General features: G+C 39.2%; 1 protein-coding gene across 1 annotated transcript in view; it reads right to left on the bottom strand.

Moving 5' to 3' along the window:
- The window catches only part of LOC150082228 (electroneutral sodium bicarbonate exchanger 1-like), a 313808-nt gene that overhangs the window by 22937 nt on the left and 273728 nt on the right, over positions 1–17143 (bottom strand). Inside the window, exon 21 of the mRNA XM_090380066.1 lies at positions 16175–16312. Within this exon, the coding sequence (XP_090236192.1) occupies positions 16175–16312 (138 nt within the window). The remainder of the gene's footprint in view (positions 1–16174; positions 16313–17143) is intronic.

The raw sequence follows: 17143 nt of genomic DNA, 5'->3' as shown, positions 1-17143 counted from the left end.
CAATTGATGATGTTACCAACAGCAAACTCAAAATGGGAAGCATTCAAGGAATTAATCTTGGTGGCTACCAGGCTTTACATACCAACTAAGAAATATTGTTCAAGGTTTAGGCCTAAATGGTTGTCAGATGGACTAATGAGACATGTGGCAGAGAAGAAAAATGCATGGGATACATACAAATTAATGGGTGACATGGAAGCCTATGATAGATATAAGTTGGTCTGTAACCAAGTCACAAAGGAGATTAGGCAGGCAAAGGCAGACTACGAAAAATCCTTGGCAAAGGATGCAAAGAAAAACAGAAAGGAGTTCTTTACATACTTGAACTCGAGAAGGAAAGGGATGAATCAGATTGGTCCACTGGATATTGATGGTTCAACAGTTGAGGATCCCGCTCAGGTGGCTAACAATCTAAACGAGTATTTTGCATCTACATTCACGCATGAGGAGTTATTCAGGAAGGAGAATGATGTAGGTAAAGTAAACATTGGCAGTGAGCTGGATGATTTTGTAATAACTGAGAGGAAAGTGGAGGAGAGATTGTTGAGGATAAACATAAAAAAGGCACCTGGGGTGGATGGGATCTATCCAGTTATATTAAAGGAGGCAGCAAAGGAAGTATGCAAACCCCTAGCCATAATTATGAGAGCTTCTTTGGACTCAGGGGAGGTACCCATACACTGGAGATGTGCAAATGTAACCCCAATTCACAAAGGAGGATCAAAGGCTGACACAAGTAATTATAGACCTGTTAGTTTAACTTCTGTTCCAGGTAAATTAATGGAGGCACTGGTTAAAGAAGCACTGCAGGATCATCTAGACAAGAATTCAGTTATAGCTCAGACGCAGCATGGTTTTGTTAAGGGCAGGTCTTGCCTGACCAATTTGATTGGATACTATGATGTAGTCACAAAAGAACTGGATGCAGGGAATAACTTTGATATTATATATTTGGATCTTAGAAAGGCTTTTGATACTGTTGCACATGGTAGACTGCTGCACAAATTGGAGCAGTGTGGCATTGGAGGCAAATTGCTGCTATGGATAAGGGGATGGTTGAGTGGCAGAAGACAGAGAGTGGTAATCAATGGACACTGCTCAACGTGGACTAATGTTATTAGTGGAGTTCCTCAAGGTTCAGTGTTGGGTTCATTGTTGTTTTCGGTGTTTATGAATGATACTGATGATGGGATATCAAGTTTAATGTCTAAGTTTGCAGATGATACAAAGGTTGGCAGGGTCGTTAAGGACACTACTGATGCTATGCTGCTGCAACAGGATCTGGAAAGGTTGAACAGATGGGCTGAGAGGTGGCAAATGAAGTTTAACATTGACAAATGTAAAGTACTACATATGGGTAACAGTAACCCCAGAGCAATGTATCAACTCTGCGGTACTACACTGACAGTGGTGGAGAATGAAAAGGACCTGGGGGTAATTGTGCAGGCAGATATGAAGTTCTCTGAGCAGTGCAGACGAGCTGCAAGAGTAGCTCATGGTGTCTTGTCAATGATATACAGGAATTTTTCTAGCAGGGATAAGGAGGTGATTATTCCCTTGTATAAGGCAATGGTTAGGCCACATCTTGAGTACTGTATACAGGTCTGGAGGCCTCATTTCAAGAAGGATGTAGAGCTGCTGGAATGGGTACAGAGAAGGGCAACAAGATTAGTAAATGGAACAAAGGGTTGCTCTTACAAAGAAAGGCTTAAGTTTTGCAAATTACAGAGTCTGGAGACTAGGCACCGGCGAGGTGATCTGATAGAGGTGTATAAGGCTTTGAATGGTTTGAGCATGCTCAATGCCAATGGGATTCTTCATCTTTCTCAGAATAATCACCTCAGAGGGCATAAATTCAAATTGAGGAAGGACGGATGTCGGATAGATGTGCGGAAATTTGCCTTTGGCCAGCGGGTGGTTGGTTGGTGGAACCGACTTCCATCACTTTTTTGTGAAGTTGATAGCCTAAACAAATTTAAAGCTCAACTGGACAGGTATTTCGAACGAACGGAGGGGTGAAATGGGAGAGGGTTTTTTTTTTTTTTTTTTTTTTTTGGCTGATGCTGGATAAGCTTGCTTTCTTGCATCATATGCCTCTACTAATGCTAATGCTAATGCTATATAGGTTTTCATGAATCTCTACCCCACATTTCTTTGTTTATCTTGCTTGTAATAAATGATTTCTTTTTCCTAAGTGCTTCTTTTGCTATTGCAATTCTTCTTTTTATTTCTAAATGCTTTTGCCATCCTTTTCTATGTTGTTTTTGAGATATACAAATGAACTTACTTGTTCAATTTCCTTGTTATCTATTTCTACCTTGTCTGTTTTTCTTTGACTTTCTTTTCTGGCAACCATTAATTTTGTCTTTTTTGTGTTAATTTTGAAACCATATTCTAAGAAAACTTTTTCCATTACTTCTGTTGTTTTTCAACTCTTATTCACTTTCTGCTAGTGCCAATATATCATCTGCAAAACTTATGAATTGCACCTGCTCCTATGTTTATTCCTTTGGTTTTACATTTCACTTTCTCTAGAGCATCCTCCATGTACAAGTTAAATAGTGATGGTGATAACACACACCCCTGCCTAACTCCTTTTCTTATCTTGGCTATTATTTTATTATTTTGAAATTCAATTTTTGGTGTTTGATTTTCATATAATTTTTTGATGGCTTGTCAATATCTCCAACCAAACTAGGCCTTCTTCATGACTCTGAAAAGTTTCTCCCATAGAACACTGTCAAACACTTTTTCTAGATCAATAAAAGCTGTGTGTGGTTTTGTTTATGATTATTCTTCGAACTACAATTGTGCATAACACTAAGATGGCTTCTTGTGTTCCTCTATTTCTAAAACCGATTGCTTTTAAAAACTGTTCTGTTTTCGGTTTAATTCGGTGTTTTATGTTCAAAAGTATTTTGGATGCGTGGCTAAGCAGATTGATGGTTTGTTAGTTTTTACACTCTGTCACATTTCCTCTTTTCGGCAATGTCACTGTCTGGCTTTGAAAAAAAGTCATCCACATCTTTTCCTTCTTTATCAAGTGGTGTGATATGATATTGAACATTTCTTCTTTCTTTGTTTTGTCTCCTCCTTTTATAGTCCTTTTATTTATGGTCTTCCAGGTCTAATTCATCATTCATCAAAAGAATGCTATTGTGTAATAGTATTCTTTTTTACAATGGCCTCAAAAACATAACCATGTTCTATCTTTGTAATTAGTTATCAAGAAAGTTTGGCTTTGCTTGAATTTTTTCCTAAATGTACCTAAAGCAAACCAGTTCATGACTCAGTGGGTGGTCATGAGTTACTACCTCCATACAGGCCTTCTCCATTTCAAGAATGATGATTGAAATTTTGATAAACACTTATTATCCATCCCCACCAGTATTGTTCTACCAGTATTTTAATAATTGCTCTACAACTGATTCAAATGAGTTTGCATTTTTTTCAAATTTTCATCAGTTTTTGTTGTCATTTCCTGGCTGGATAAATATATATATATATATATTTTTATGAGAAACCCAAGCACAAGAGGTATTAGAACCTATAGTACTTAGTACCATACATGGGTTGAAGGTTAAGAAGATTAAAGAAGATATTTGTTGACACCAGACTTGAATTTTGGTAGATTGTAATTAATAGATTATATTACAATCTATTAATATAATTAATAGATTGCAATTTTCAGGAAATACATATAAAGAAAGGTTGTTCCAGAAAATGGAAGTTGAATGAATAAATGAGAAAGAAGAAAAGTTGGTTCTGTGAGTTTCAAGTTGGACAGTAAAAGGATGTTGACTGGTTGCAGCACATGTTCAGACTGGTTTGGAAGAGAGCCCGAATTATAGAAGCCAATTCAGAAGAAAGTGCCCATAGAAGTATCTACATAAAAGGTATGCAGCAGAAACAGAATGTCTATGAGACAGAGAGTGCAGAGACTTTGTTAGAGATCAGTCATTAATTAACCTACCTACCCTCTTTTGAATGGAATCTAGAAGCCTGAGAGAGGTTTTGGGACACTGTCCCATATGTGGGAAATATAATTCATGGTAGGAACAGATTTGTGATTTGTACAGATTGAATGGCTGTTTGGAAGTAAGTAACGCCAACAGCAAAAGAGAAAACCCAAGTTTTTTAGATGCAGAGGAAGCAATATTTGTAATGTGCTTAAGCTAAGAGAGATTAGAAGTCAGGGTAATCTGAATATATATATATGATCTTGACTAGAAATCAAAGTATCATCAAAGATAAGCACAGGAGCAGAAGAATCCTTTTTGTGAGATATAAGACAGGACCGGGTTTTAGAAAGATTGAAATTAATTAGCATAGGCACATGATGCAAGAAAGCAAGCTCATATAGCATCAGCCAAAAAAAAAAAAAAAAAAAAAACTTTATTTCACCCATCCACTTGCTCCAAATGTTTGTCAAATTCTTCTGCCTTGAATCTATTTAAGCTATCAACTTCTACAATGACAGATGGAAGTTTGTTCCAGGAATCAACCACCTGCTGACTAAAGGCAAACTTCCGCACATCTATCTTATAACCATCTTTCCTCAATTTGAATTTATGCCCTCTCAGGCGGTTAATCTGAGCAAGAGGAAGAATCCCAAAAGCATTGAGCATGCTCAAACCATTCAAGGCTTTATACGCCTCAATCAGATCACCTCGCAGGTGCCTCGTCTCCAGACACTGTAATTTGCAAAACTTAAGCCTTTCTTCGTAAAAGCAAACCTTTGTTCCATTCACTAATCTTGTTGACCTTCTCTGTACTCATTCCAACAGCTCTACATCCTTCTTAAAATGAGGCCTCCAGACCTGTATACAGTACTCAAGGTGTGGCCTGACCATTGCCTTATACAAGGGGATAACACCTCCTTATCCCTGCTAGAAAAATTCCTCTTTTTATCACTGACAAGACACTATGAGCTACTCTTGCAGACTCTCTGCACTGCTCAGAAAACTTCATATCTGCCTGCACAATTACCCCCAGGCCCTTTTCATTCTCTACCACTGTCAGTGTGGTACCACAGAGTTGATACGTTACTCTGGGATTACTGCTTCCCATATGTAGTACTTTACACTTGTCAATGTTAAACTTCATTTGCCACCTCACAGCCCATTTGCTCAACCTTTCCAGATTCTGTTGCAGCAGCATACTGTCAGTAGTGTCCTTAACAACCCTGCCTACCTTTGTATCATCTGCAAACTTGGACATTAAGCTTGATATACCATCATCAATATCATTTATAAATACAGAAAACAACAATGGACCCAACACTGAACTCTGAGGGACTCCATTAATAACATTAGTCCACAATGAGCAGTGTCCATTGATTACCACTCTGTCTTATCACCCTCAACCATCCCTTTATTCATAGCAACAATTTGCCTCCATTACCACACTGCTCCAATTTGTGCAGCAGTCTTCCATGTGCAACAGTATCAAAAGCATTTCTAAGATCCAAATATATAATATCAAAGTTATTCCCTGCATCCAGTTCTTTTGTGACTGCATCATAGTACCCAATCAAATTGGTCAGGAAAGACTTTCCCTCGAAAAAACCATGCTGTGTCCAAGCTATAACTGAAGTCTTGTCTAGATGATCCTGCAGTGCTTCTTTAACCAGTGCCTCCATTAATTTTCCTGGAACAGAAGTTAAACTCACAGGTCTATAATTACTTTTCTCAGCCCTTGATCCTCCTTTGTGAATTGGGGTCACATTTGCACATCTCCAGTCTATGGGTATCTCCCCTGATTCCAAAGAGGCTCTCATAATTATGGCTAAGGGTTTGCTTACTTCCTCTGCTGCCTCCTTTAATATAACTGGATAGATCCCATCCACCCCAGGTGCCTTTTTTATGTTTATCCTCAACAATTTCTCCTCCACTTTCCTCTCAGTTATTACAAATCATCTAGCTCACTGCCTGAGTTCACTTCACCTCTGACATTCCCCTTCCTGAATAACTCCTCATGTGTGAATGTAGATGCAAAATACTCGTTTAGTTTGTTAGCCACCTGAGCAGGATCATCAACAGTTGAACCATCAATATCCACTGGACCAATCTGATTCATCCCTTTCCTTCTAGAGTTTACATAAGTAAAGACTCTTTTCTGTTTTTCTTTGCATTCTTTGCCAAGGATTTCCAATAATCTGCCTTTGCCTGCCTAATCTCCTTTGTGACTTGGTTACAGACCAGCTTATATCTATCATAGGCTTCCATGTCACCCATTAATTTATATGTATCCCACATTTTTCTTCTCTGCCATATGTCTCTTTAGTTCATCTGACATCCATTGAGGCCTAAACTTTGAACAATATTTTTTAGTTGGTATGTAAAACCTAGTAGCCTCCAAGATAAATTCTTTGAATACTTCCCATTTTGAATTTGCTGTTTGTAACATCATCAGTTTGTCCCACTGTATAGAATTTAAATACTGTCTCAGACCATCGTAGTCGCCTTGACGAAAGCAAAAACCCTTCCCTTTACCCCTGATGGTAGTTACCTCTTTGAGTAAATCCCACTTCAGCAGACTGTGATTACTGCTACCTAGTGGTTCCTTTATCCACAGATTCTTAATGCATGAAGAATCACTACTGATAATCAGATCAAGATTATTACTCCCTCTAGTTACCTCCCGAACATGCTGATGTAGAAAACAATCATCCAATAAATCCACTAAAGCTTTGCTAGTGTGTGAGTGACCAACCCACAAATTCCAGTCAAAAATTATCTGGGAAATTAAAATCCCCCCAATATAAGACTCTCTGATTTACTGGCCCATTCTATTTCCCTGTACAGTTTCTTTTTATACTTAGAGTCATTAGGCCTATGGCACACTCCTACTCTCAATTTTGATCTCCCACTGCACTGTCCAGCGATGTCAACTGGCTTCACTTCCTTGGATTTTATGTGTTTCTTAACTAATAGCATAACCCCTCCTCCCTTCCTATCCTGTCTATCCTTTCTATATACATTGTATTCCCCAAATTCCAGTTCCGCATTACTTATATCTGTGTGACACCACATCTCTGATATTCCAACAATATCTGCCTTTGATGTTTTGAGCAATACCTCAAATTCATGAAATTTATTTACCAAACTCCCAGCATTGGTATACATTCAAGTATACATGCACCTGTTCCTATTCTTAGCTACCCTAACACAACCCATGTGTTTACTTGTACTGCAATGACTCCCAGCAGTCTGAAATACCCTGCATCTTGTTTTCCAGGCTGCTGCTCATTCCAATAGAAGCAGTGCAAGAATCACTTTCACCTCTGCTAGTGGCTACTGTTAATCTATTAGTCCTTGTATCTCCCTAAGCTAGCAGTTTTCCGACCCACCTAACACTGCCTTGATAGCATCAGCAAATATTCTTGCACCCTTTCTATTTAAGTGTATCCCATCCCTGTAGAAGCCGTCTCTCCTGTTAACAAGTACAGACCAGGCTGAAAAAAATTTTACCCCTAGAGCCTTGCACAATCTTTCCAGGACCGAATTGATCGACAAGGCTCTCAGCGTATACTCCCTCCTATCGTGTGTGGGCAGAATTGCAGACACTTGCAAATTCAACCCTAATTCACAGCTTTTTTTCAACAGTGACCTGTACTTGTTAAGGTCACCGTTTCATTAAACAGTGAAAAGTCTGCTTCTAATTTCAATAAAGTTGATCACACTTACTGCATCTTTAAAAATTTCACGCAAATCAGTTTGCATTTCCTTTGTTACTAATGCTTCCCTATGTATAATGCAATGATTAACAACTGTATTTGGAGCAATTTTCTTTACTTTGCCTTTTAAACCTTTATTTAATGCAGACATCAGTACAAATCGCAACACAGTTGTTCCAACTGATGATGTTACCAACAGCAAATTCAAAATGGGAAGCATTCAAAGAATTAATTTTGGAAGCTACTAGACTTTTCATACCAACAAAGAAATATTGTTCAACATGTGACAGAGAAGAAAAATGCATGAGATACATATAAAGTAACATGTGACACAGAAGCCTATAATAGTTATAAGCTAGTCTGTAACCAAGTTACAAAGGAGGTTAGGCAGGCGAAGGCAGATTATGAGAAATCTTTGGCAAAGGACACAAAGAAAAACAGCAAAGAGGAGACCGGCGGAATTACTTAGCAAGTACAGGTCACTGCTGAAAAAAAGCCGTGAATTAGGGTTGAACTTGAAAGTGTCTGCAATTCTGCCCAGACACGATAGGAGGGAGTATATGATGAGAGCCTTGTCGATCAATTCGGCCCTGGAGGGATTGTGCAAGGCTCAAGGGGTAGAATTTTTTTCAGCCTGGACTGTACTTGTTAACAGGAGAGATTGCTTCTACAGGGATGGGATACACTTAAATAGAAAGGGTGCAAGAATTTTTGCTGATGCTGTCGAGGCAGTGTTAGGTGGGTCGGAAAACTGCTAGTTGGGGGGGATACAAGGACTAATAGATTAACAGTAGCCACTGGCAGAGGTGGAAGTGATTCTTGCACTGCTTCTATTGATATGAGCAGAAGTCTGAAAAACAAGATGCAGGATATTTCAGAGACTGCTGGTAGTCATTGCGGTACAAGTAAACACATGGGTTGCGTTAGGGTAGCAAAGAATAGAAACAGGTGCATGTATACCTGCGTGTACACCAATGCTAGGAGTTTGGTAAATAAATTTGATGAATTTGAGGTATTGCTCAAAACATCAAAGGCAGATATTGTTGGGATATCAGAGACGTGGTGTCACACAGATATAAGTAATGCGGAACTGGAATTTGGGGAATACAATGTGTATAGAAAGGATAGACAGGACAGGAGGGGAGGAGGGGTTATGCTATTAATTAAGAAACACATAAAGTCCAAGGAAGTGAAGCCAGTTGACATCGATGGACAGGGCAGTGCCGAATCAGTTTGGTGTGACATAAGCATAGGGAAATCAAAATTGAGAGTAGGAGTGTGCTATAGGCCTAATGACTCTGATGAGTATAATAAGATATTGTACAGGGAAATAGAGTGGGCCAGTAAATCAGAGAGTCTTATAATGGGGGATTTTAATTTCCCAGATATTGACTGGAATTTGTGGGTTGGTCACTCGCACACTAGCAAGGCTTTTGTGGATTTATTGGATGATTGTTTTCTACATCAGCATGTTCGTGAGGCAACAAGAGGGAGCAATACTCTTGATCTGATTATCAGTAGTGACTCTTCGTGCATTAAGAACCTGCAGATAAATGAACCACTAGGTGGCAGTGATCACAGTGTGTTGAAGTGGGATTTACTCAAGGAGGTAACTACCATCAGAGGTAAAGGGAAGGGTTTTTGTTTTCGTAAAGGCGACTATGATGGTCTGAGACAGTATTTAAATTCTGTACAGTGGGACCAACTGATGATGTTACCAACAGCAAACTCTAAATGGGAAGCATTCAAGGAACTAATCTTGGAGGCTACCAGGCTTTACATACCAACTAAGAAATATTGTTCAAGGTTTAGGCCTAAATGGTTGTCAGATGAACTAATGAGACATGTGGCAGAGAAGAAAAATGCATGGGATACATATAAATTAATGGGTGACATGGAAGCCTATGATAGATATAAGTTGGTCTGTAACCAAGTCACAAAGGAGATTAGGCAGGCAAAGGCAGACTACGAAAAATCCTTGGCAAAGGATGCAAAGAAAAACAGAAAAGAGTTCTTTACATACTTGAACTCGAGAAGGAAAGGGATGAATCAGATTGGTCCACTGGATATTGATGGTTCAACAGTTGAGGATCCTGCTCAGGTGGCTAACAATCTAAACGAGTATTTTGCATCTACATTCACGCATGAGGAGTTATTCAGGAAGGAGAATGATGTAGGTAAAGTAAACATTGGCAGTGAGCTGGATGATTTTGTAATAACTGAGAGGAAAGTGGAGGAGAGATTGTTGAGGATAAACATAAAAAAGGCACCTGGGGTGGATGGGATCTATCCAGTTATATTAAAGGAGGCAGCAAAGGAAGTATGCAAACCCCTAGCCATAATTATGAGAGCTTCTTTGGACTCAGGGGAGGTACCCATAGACTGGAGATGTGCAAATGTAACCCCAATTCACAAAGGAGGATCAAAGGCTGACACAAGTAATTATAGACCTGTTAGTTTAACTTCTGTTCCAGGTAAATTAATGGAGGCACTGGTTAAAGAAGCACTGCAGGATCATCTAGACAAGAATTCAGTTATAGCTCAGACGCAGCATGGTTTTGTTAAGGGCAGGTCTTGCCTGACCAATTTGATTGGATACTATGATGTAGTCACAAAAGAACTGGATGCAGGGAATAACTTTGATATTATATATTTGGATCTTAGAAAGGCTTTTGATACTGTTGCACATGGAAGACTGCTGCACAAATTGGAGCAGTGTGGCATTGGAGGCAAATTGCTACTATGGATAAGGGGATGGTTGAGTGGCAGAAGACAGAGAGTGGTAATCAATGGACACTGCTCAACGTGGACTAATGTTATTAGTGGAGTTCCTCAAGGTTCAGTGTTGGGTCCGTTGTTGTTTTCGGTGTTTATGAATGATATTGATGATGGGATATCAAGCTTAATGTCCAAGTTTGCAGATGATACAAAGGTTGGCAGGGTCGTTAAGGACACTACTGACGCTATGCTGCTGCAACAGGATCTGGAAAGGTTGAACAGATGGGCTGAGAGGTGGCAAATGAAGTTTAACATTGACAAATGTAAAGTACTACATATGGGAAACAGTAACCCCAGAGCAACGTATCAACTCTGCGGTACTGCACTGACAGTGGTGGAGAATGAAAAGGACCTGGGGGTAATTGTGCAGGGAGATATGAAGTTCTCTGAGCAGTGCAGACGAGCTGCAAGAGTAGCTCATGGTGTCTTGTCAATGATATACAGGAATTTTTCTAGCAGGGATAAGGAGGTGATTATTCCCTTGTATAAGGCAATGGTTAGGCCACATCTTGAGTACTGTATACAGGTCTGGAGGCCTCATTTCAAGAAGGATGTAGAGCTGCTGGAACGGGTACAGAGAAGGGCAACAAGATTAGTAAATGGAACAAAGGGTTGCTCTTACGAAGAAAGGCTTAAGTTTTGCAAATTACAGAGTCTGGAGACTAGGCACCGGCGAGGTGATCTGATAGAGGTGTATAAGGCCTTGAATGGTTTGAGCATGCTCAATGCCAATGGGATTCTTCATCTTTCTCAGAATAATCACCTCAGAGGGCATAAATTCAAATTGAGGAAGGACGGATGTCGGATAGATGTGCGGAAATTTGCCTTTGGCCAGCGGGTGGTTGGTTGGTGGAACCGACTTCCATCACTTGTTGTTGAAGTTGATAGCCTAAACAAATTTAAAGCTCAACTGGACAGGTATTTCGAACGAACGGAGGGGTGAAATGGGAGTGGGTTTTTTTTTTTTTTTTTTTTTGGCTGATGCTGAATAAGCTTGCTTTCTTGCATCGTATGCCTCTACTAATGCTAATGCTAATGCTAAAGAGTTCTTTACTTATGTAAACTCTAGAAGGAAGGGGATGAATCAGATTGGTCCACTTGATATCGATGGTTCAACTCTTGATGATCCTGCTCAGGAAGCTAACAAACTAAATGAATATTTTGCATCTACATTCACACATGAGGAGTTATTCAGGGAGGGGAATGCTAGAGGTGTATTCAACTCTGGCAGTAAGCTAGATAATCTTGTAATAACTGAAAGTAAAGTGGAGGAGACATTGTTGAAGATAAACATAAGAAAGGCACCTGTGGTGGATGGAATGTATCCAGTTATATTACAGGAGACGGCAAAGGAAGTAAGCAAACCCATAGCCCTAATTATGAGAATTCCCCTGGACTCAGGGGAGGTACCCATGTATTGGAGATGTGCAAATGTGACCGCAATCCACAAAGGAGGATCAAAGGGGGACACAGGTAATTACAGACCTGTTAGTTTATCTTCTGTTCCAGGGAAATTAATGGAGGCACTGTTAAAGAAGCATTGCAGGATCATATAGACAAGACTTCAGTTATAGCTTGGACACAGCATGGGTTTGTTAAGGGGAAGTCTTGTCTGACGAATCTGATTGGATACTATGATGTAGTCACAAAGGAACTGGATGCAAATAATAACTTTGATATCATATATTTGGATAGGTTTGCAGATGATACAAATGTTGGCAGGGTTGTTAATGACACTACACTGCTGCAAAACAGGATCTAGAAAAGTTGAGCAGATGGGCTGAGAGGTGGCAAATGAAGTTTAACATTGACAAATGTAAAGTACTACATATGGGAAGCAGTAATTTCAGAGTAACGTATCAACTCTGTGGTACCACACTGACAGTGGTAGAGGATGAAAAAGACCTGAGGGTAATTGTGCAGGCAGATATGAAGTTTTCTGAGCAGTGCAGACGGTCTGCAACAGTAGCTCATGGTGTCTTGTCAATGATATACAGGAAGTTTTCTAGCAGGGATAAGGAGGTGATTATCCCCTTGTATAATGCAATGGTCAGGCCACACCTTGAGTACTGTATACAGGTCTGGAGGCCACATTTTAAGAAGGATGCAGAGCTGTTGGAACGAGAACAGAGAAGGGCAACAAGATTAGTGAACAGAATAATGGGTTGCTCTTATGAAGAAAAGCTTAAGTTTTGAAAATTACAGTGTCTGGAGACTAGGCACCTGTGAGGTGATCTGATTGAGGTGTATAAAGCCTTGAATGGTTTGAGCATGCTCAATGCTTTTGGGATTCTTCCTCTTGCTCAGAATAATCGCCTGAGAGGGCATAAATTCAAATTGAGGAAAGATGTTTATAAGATAGATGCGCAGAAGTTTGCCTTTAGCCAGCAGGTGGTTGATTGCTGGAACAAACTTCCATCTGTCGTTGTAGAAGTTGATAGCTTAAATAGATTCAAGGCAGAACTTGACAAACATTTGGAGTGAGGGGATGGGTGAAATCAGGGTGTTTTTTTTTTTTTTTTTTTTGGCTGATGCTATATAAGCTTGCTTTCTTGCATCATGTGTCCTTGCTAATACTAATACTAAAGTTAGATGGCCTGATGTAGCCGAGTGGTCAGGAGCGCGGGTGCAGTAGCACACACTCTGAGTGGCCCGGGATTCGAGCCCACGACTGCTAAATACGATTAACATTTGTATTGATTGATTTATTGTAAACTCCACTGACCTGGTGGTCGTGCTGGAGTATAAACAAGAACATTATTTGTTTGAAAGAAAACATTTATAACGTCAAAAATCTTCTGGCCTGTTGTTCTTCCTTCCAAAGCTTTTCAAAATAGAAAATCCTCCGAAATATCCCTCTTATAGCAGTATCTGAGATATACAATAAGTTGAGGAAGGTTTGAAATATCTAACTGTTCATCTGATGGTTCATCTAACTGCAATGCAAAAATTGGATTTTCTCTCAATTGATTTAATAAACTGAATTTTATGTTGTCTGATGTTTTTTTATGTTTTATGTTCTGGACAGTGGAATGGTTTTTAAATTGTTACTGTACATTTCCCCATGCATAATTGAAATAATTTTGATTGCAGCAAGAAGGATGCACTGAATTATGAAGCAGAATAAAGCTTGTGTGCAACACACTTGCTATGCACATTTACTGCTACCGCACATTCGCACCTCTGGCCTTTAGGCAATACAGTACAGGCAATTTGAGAATTTGTGCTGTAGGAAGCACGAATTAAAAGTTAAAGGGATTACCGTGGGGGATTAATTCAGTAGTATTTCTCAGTACTACTTAGAATTTGAGTAGGACTGAGAAGTATTAATACATGCTGAGTAGTCTCACTAGTCAGCTGCTTTTCGTGTATCCATAGCCAGTGAGCAAATTAAGGCGTATTCTCAACGCTGTAGGCAGTAGGATTCATTTGTATCTCAGACTTAGTTCGGGTAGCAAGGTCTCTACACCTACAGTATTGAAAAAGCAATTTTAACAACAGGTTTTTAGCTTTTATGTACACAAAAAATATATTTATTTAAAAATTTCCGCAACCCCTTTAATTTATCCCGCGACCCCTCAGGGGGTCGTGCCCCACAGTTTGTGCACCACTGTCCTAGACTATCTAGCAGCCAGTCTACAAACACTGTTTAAGAGCTGTACCCTCAAAATATAAAGCAGATTGGATCTCGCCAGGATGTTCGTCATAACCTCAAAAGACACCAATCATACTGCATGATGGAAGAGATGTGGGAGGTTGCCAGAGCTTTGCTCTGAAGAGTAAACATGAGTCCCACCACTTCAAGCCTCCAATAAGCAAAGTGGTGGTATTGCACTGGTTGATGAGAGTCATCTGTCACCTAGTATTGCCTGGTAACACAGAAGGCAGCATTCTTCCGTGTGGTGTGGGCACCACACCTCAACTGCTGCTTACATCAGTTTGCACCTGGGTAGTCACCTCCAGTATACTAGGTGCCATATTTCAGGCCTAGCACATGGGGTTTATACCCAGGGTTACTAACAATTCCACTATTATGACGATGCAAGCAGAGGAATTGACTGTCACAGACCAACCGGCCTTTGCCGAAATTCAGTCCACATGACTTGTGTATCACCCAAATATCAGTTCCATCAGCATTTTAGACTCTTAGGTAGGAAGCCCAGATTCAAATATCTGAGAGAATGTTTGTGGCAGTTTCAAGGACCAAACTGTCAAAAGTATTTCTTGTCTCTTAGAAAATTGTTTGTAGCAGGATGAGGGATGCAAATGCATCCCTCATCCTGCATAAACAACTTATAAAATATTTAACTTTCAATAGTGGTTTCCTCAATTTATCTAGAAATTTAAGGTTCATGCCACTATTTCATAAATTTTTCAGAAATTTTCAATTTTTGAAGCTAAAACAAATTTAATTTAATATTGTGAGGCTTACAATAAATGCACAACAATTTGTAATTGCAATTGCTGTAATGACAGATGTTATTTGGTTTTTAGGAGCATTAGCAACTAAGGCCATATTGCTCCGGGACAGATGTTTATTTGGAGCATTAGCAACTAAGGCCATATTGCTCCGGGGATATGCGGTGGTCATTCCCTGACCTTTCCACATCCTCCGTATTTGGTGGTCACGGGCGAACCTCGGTCTAATCAAGAAGCATGTGCTTCGCACTGCTGCTCCTGCCCACCTGGCTACGGAGGTGCCAATGACAGATGAAGAAACATAATACATATGCAGCTCTTTACTGTGAGCATTCCTGGAACTTTCTAGTCACATCTCATATATCATCAAAGCTGTATGACTGCCATTCCTAGGCACCAGTTAATCCTAACTATTCATTGCCTTGGATACATGCATGACAATCCTTTAAGTGAAACAATATTCACTTACCTTTAAATTTAATTAATAAAATTTAGTAAGCAGTTTGTTGACAATATATTACACAAATAAATGTATAATGGATTGAATATAAATAATTCTGGAAAAGTTAATATACTAAAATTAAGAAGTTAAGTTTTAAATATCATACATTAAAATTTACTACAGTTCATTTTCAGAGAACCTAGCTGCGGAAGAACCACAGCACTACCAATTCCTTGTCACCAGGGGACTCTGGGATTTCAGAAATGATATATTCAGTGTTTATAAATTTGACTTTATTCATCAATCAGTTATCTGGGTAAGAACTAATTTATTTCAATAGCCAGTAAATGTGTGGAAGCAATTGTAATCAAGCAGGTTGTCTGGGAGAAAACTTTCCTCATCCACAGTCAGAGTAGGCAGCAGAATGACAAAATATTACTATGCTAAAGCTCTTTCTCAACTTCACAGAGCATTGCCATTCAGCCGTACTATTTGTGACCCATATTGTATGTGAGAAATATTATCAAAGGAAACTAATAACTTCACTCTGCTTACCATATTATATTGATGGGTTGTCAAACCAACCAACAGTGAGTTTCCATAACAAATTTTAGTAAATAGAATACAAAATAAAACAGATTTCATTATTAACCCAAAAATTTACAGTATTTCAGAAAAAGTTTATTCAGCTGGAAAGGTACTGTTCTGTTATATACACATAGTCAGAAAGATGTACAGAAAATGAAATGCTAATTTTCACTGCTGCAAGGTGCAAATAAAAAGTAGCCTGTTGGTAAGCAAAAACACATATTGGTTCAGACAACTGTAATATACATTAAAAACAATATGAATTTTACCATTCCTTTATTTTCAGTTCTGTGATTTTCTTCTTCTTTTCTTTTTATAATTTCTGGCATTCTAGCATCAAGCATTTGAAGTTCTCGTTCGGTGAATACAAATTCTAGCAACTTGCGAATACCAATCATCACTGGAAGCTACAAACAGAACAGTTTTGAAAGAAAAATTATAAAATAATTAAAGGTTGTTATTAATTAAAACTAATTAATAACAATATTTTTCAAAATAATAATAAAACTAAGTGATAAATTAATGTGAAAAACAGTATGGTCACGTGTGGTTCTATGTAAGGTGACATATGACTTCTTATAAATTGATTTCTTATCTTCACGTATGCACATTCTTTTGCAGCTAATGAAATTTTCTAAAAACGGATATTTCTAGTTTTCTACCATAATCTTAATTATAATGAAACAGGCCTACGCGCTCTGGATTCATTAAGAATTTATTACAGTATACACAGAGCGTACAAATAAAGGAAGAAATATGAGCTTTCGGCTATATGGTAGCCTTCATCAGAATTAAAAATACATGAATGGCAGTTGGAATGAAGATGTGCACTGCCAGGTGCGTGAGACGCGAGGTTTAATTGTTTGTTGACGTCTGTGGCTGTGACGCATGATGACGTGGCCAGCGCTTGTCCAATGATAGAACTACTGACTCTGTGATCGGGTTGACTTGGCAACCACTGTTCCTGTTCAAGGATTTATCCGAAGATTTTATATTTAACGATTCCAACCAGGTACGTTTTAGGTAATGGTGGGATCTGTCTACCACCACGACATCGCGGTGTGGGTCGATGTCGTGGTGGGTTGTCCAGACATGTTCGGCGATAGCCGAGTGTTCTATATCCGCTAAACGGATCGCTCTTTTGTGCTCCGAGAGACGTTTCTCGAGTCGACGTCCAGTCTCTCCAAAGTAGCAGCTAGTGCAGTCACGGCAAGAGATGCGGTAGACCAAACCGCTCT

This window comes from Mastigoproctus giganteus, chromosome 8, assembly GCF_048544385.1.
Source record: "Mastigoproctus giganteus isolate SK-2022 chromosome 8, ASM4854438v1, whole genome shotgun sequence".
NCBI classification, from domain to species: domain Eukaryota; kingdom Metazoa; phylum Arthropoda; class Arachnida; order Uropygi; family Thelyphonidae; genus Mastigoproctus; species Mastigoproctus giganteus.
The sequence above is the reverse complement of the archived record's forward strand: the minus strand, read 5'-3'. Positions and strand labels throughout refer to the sequence as shown.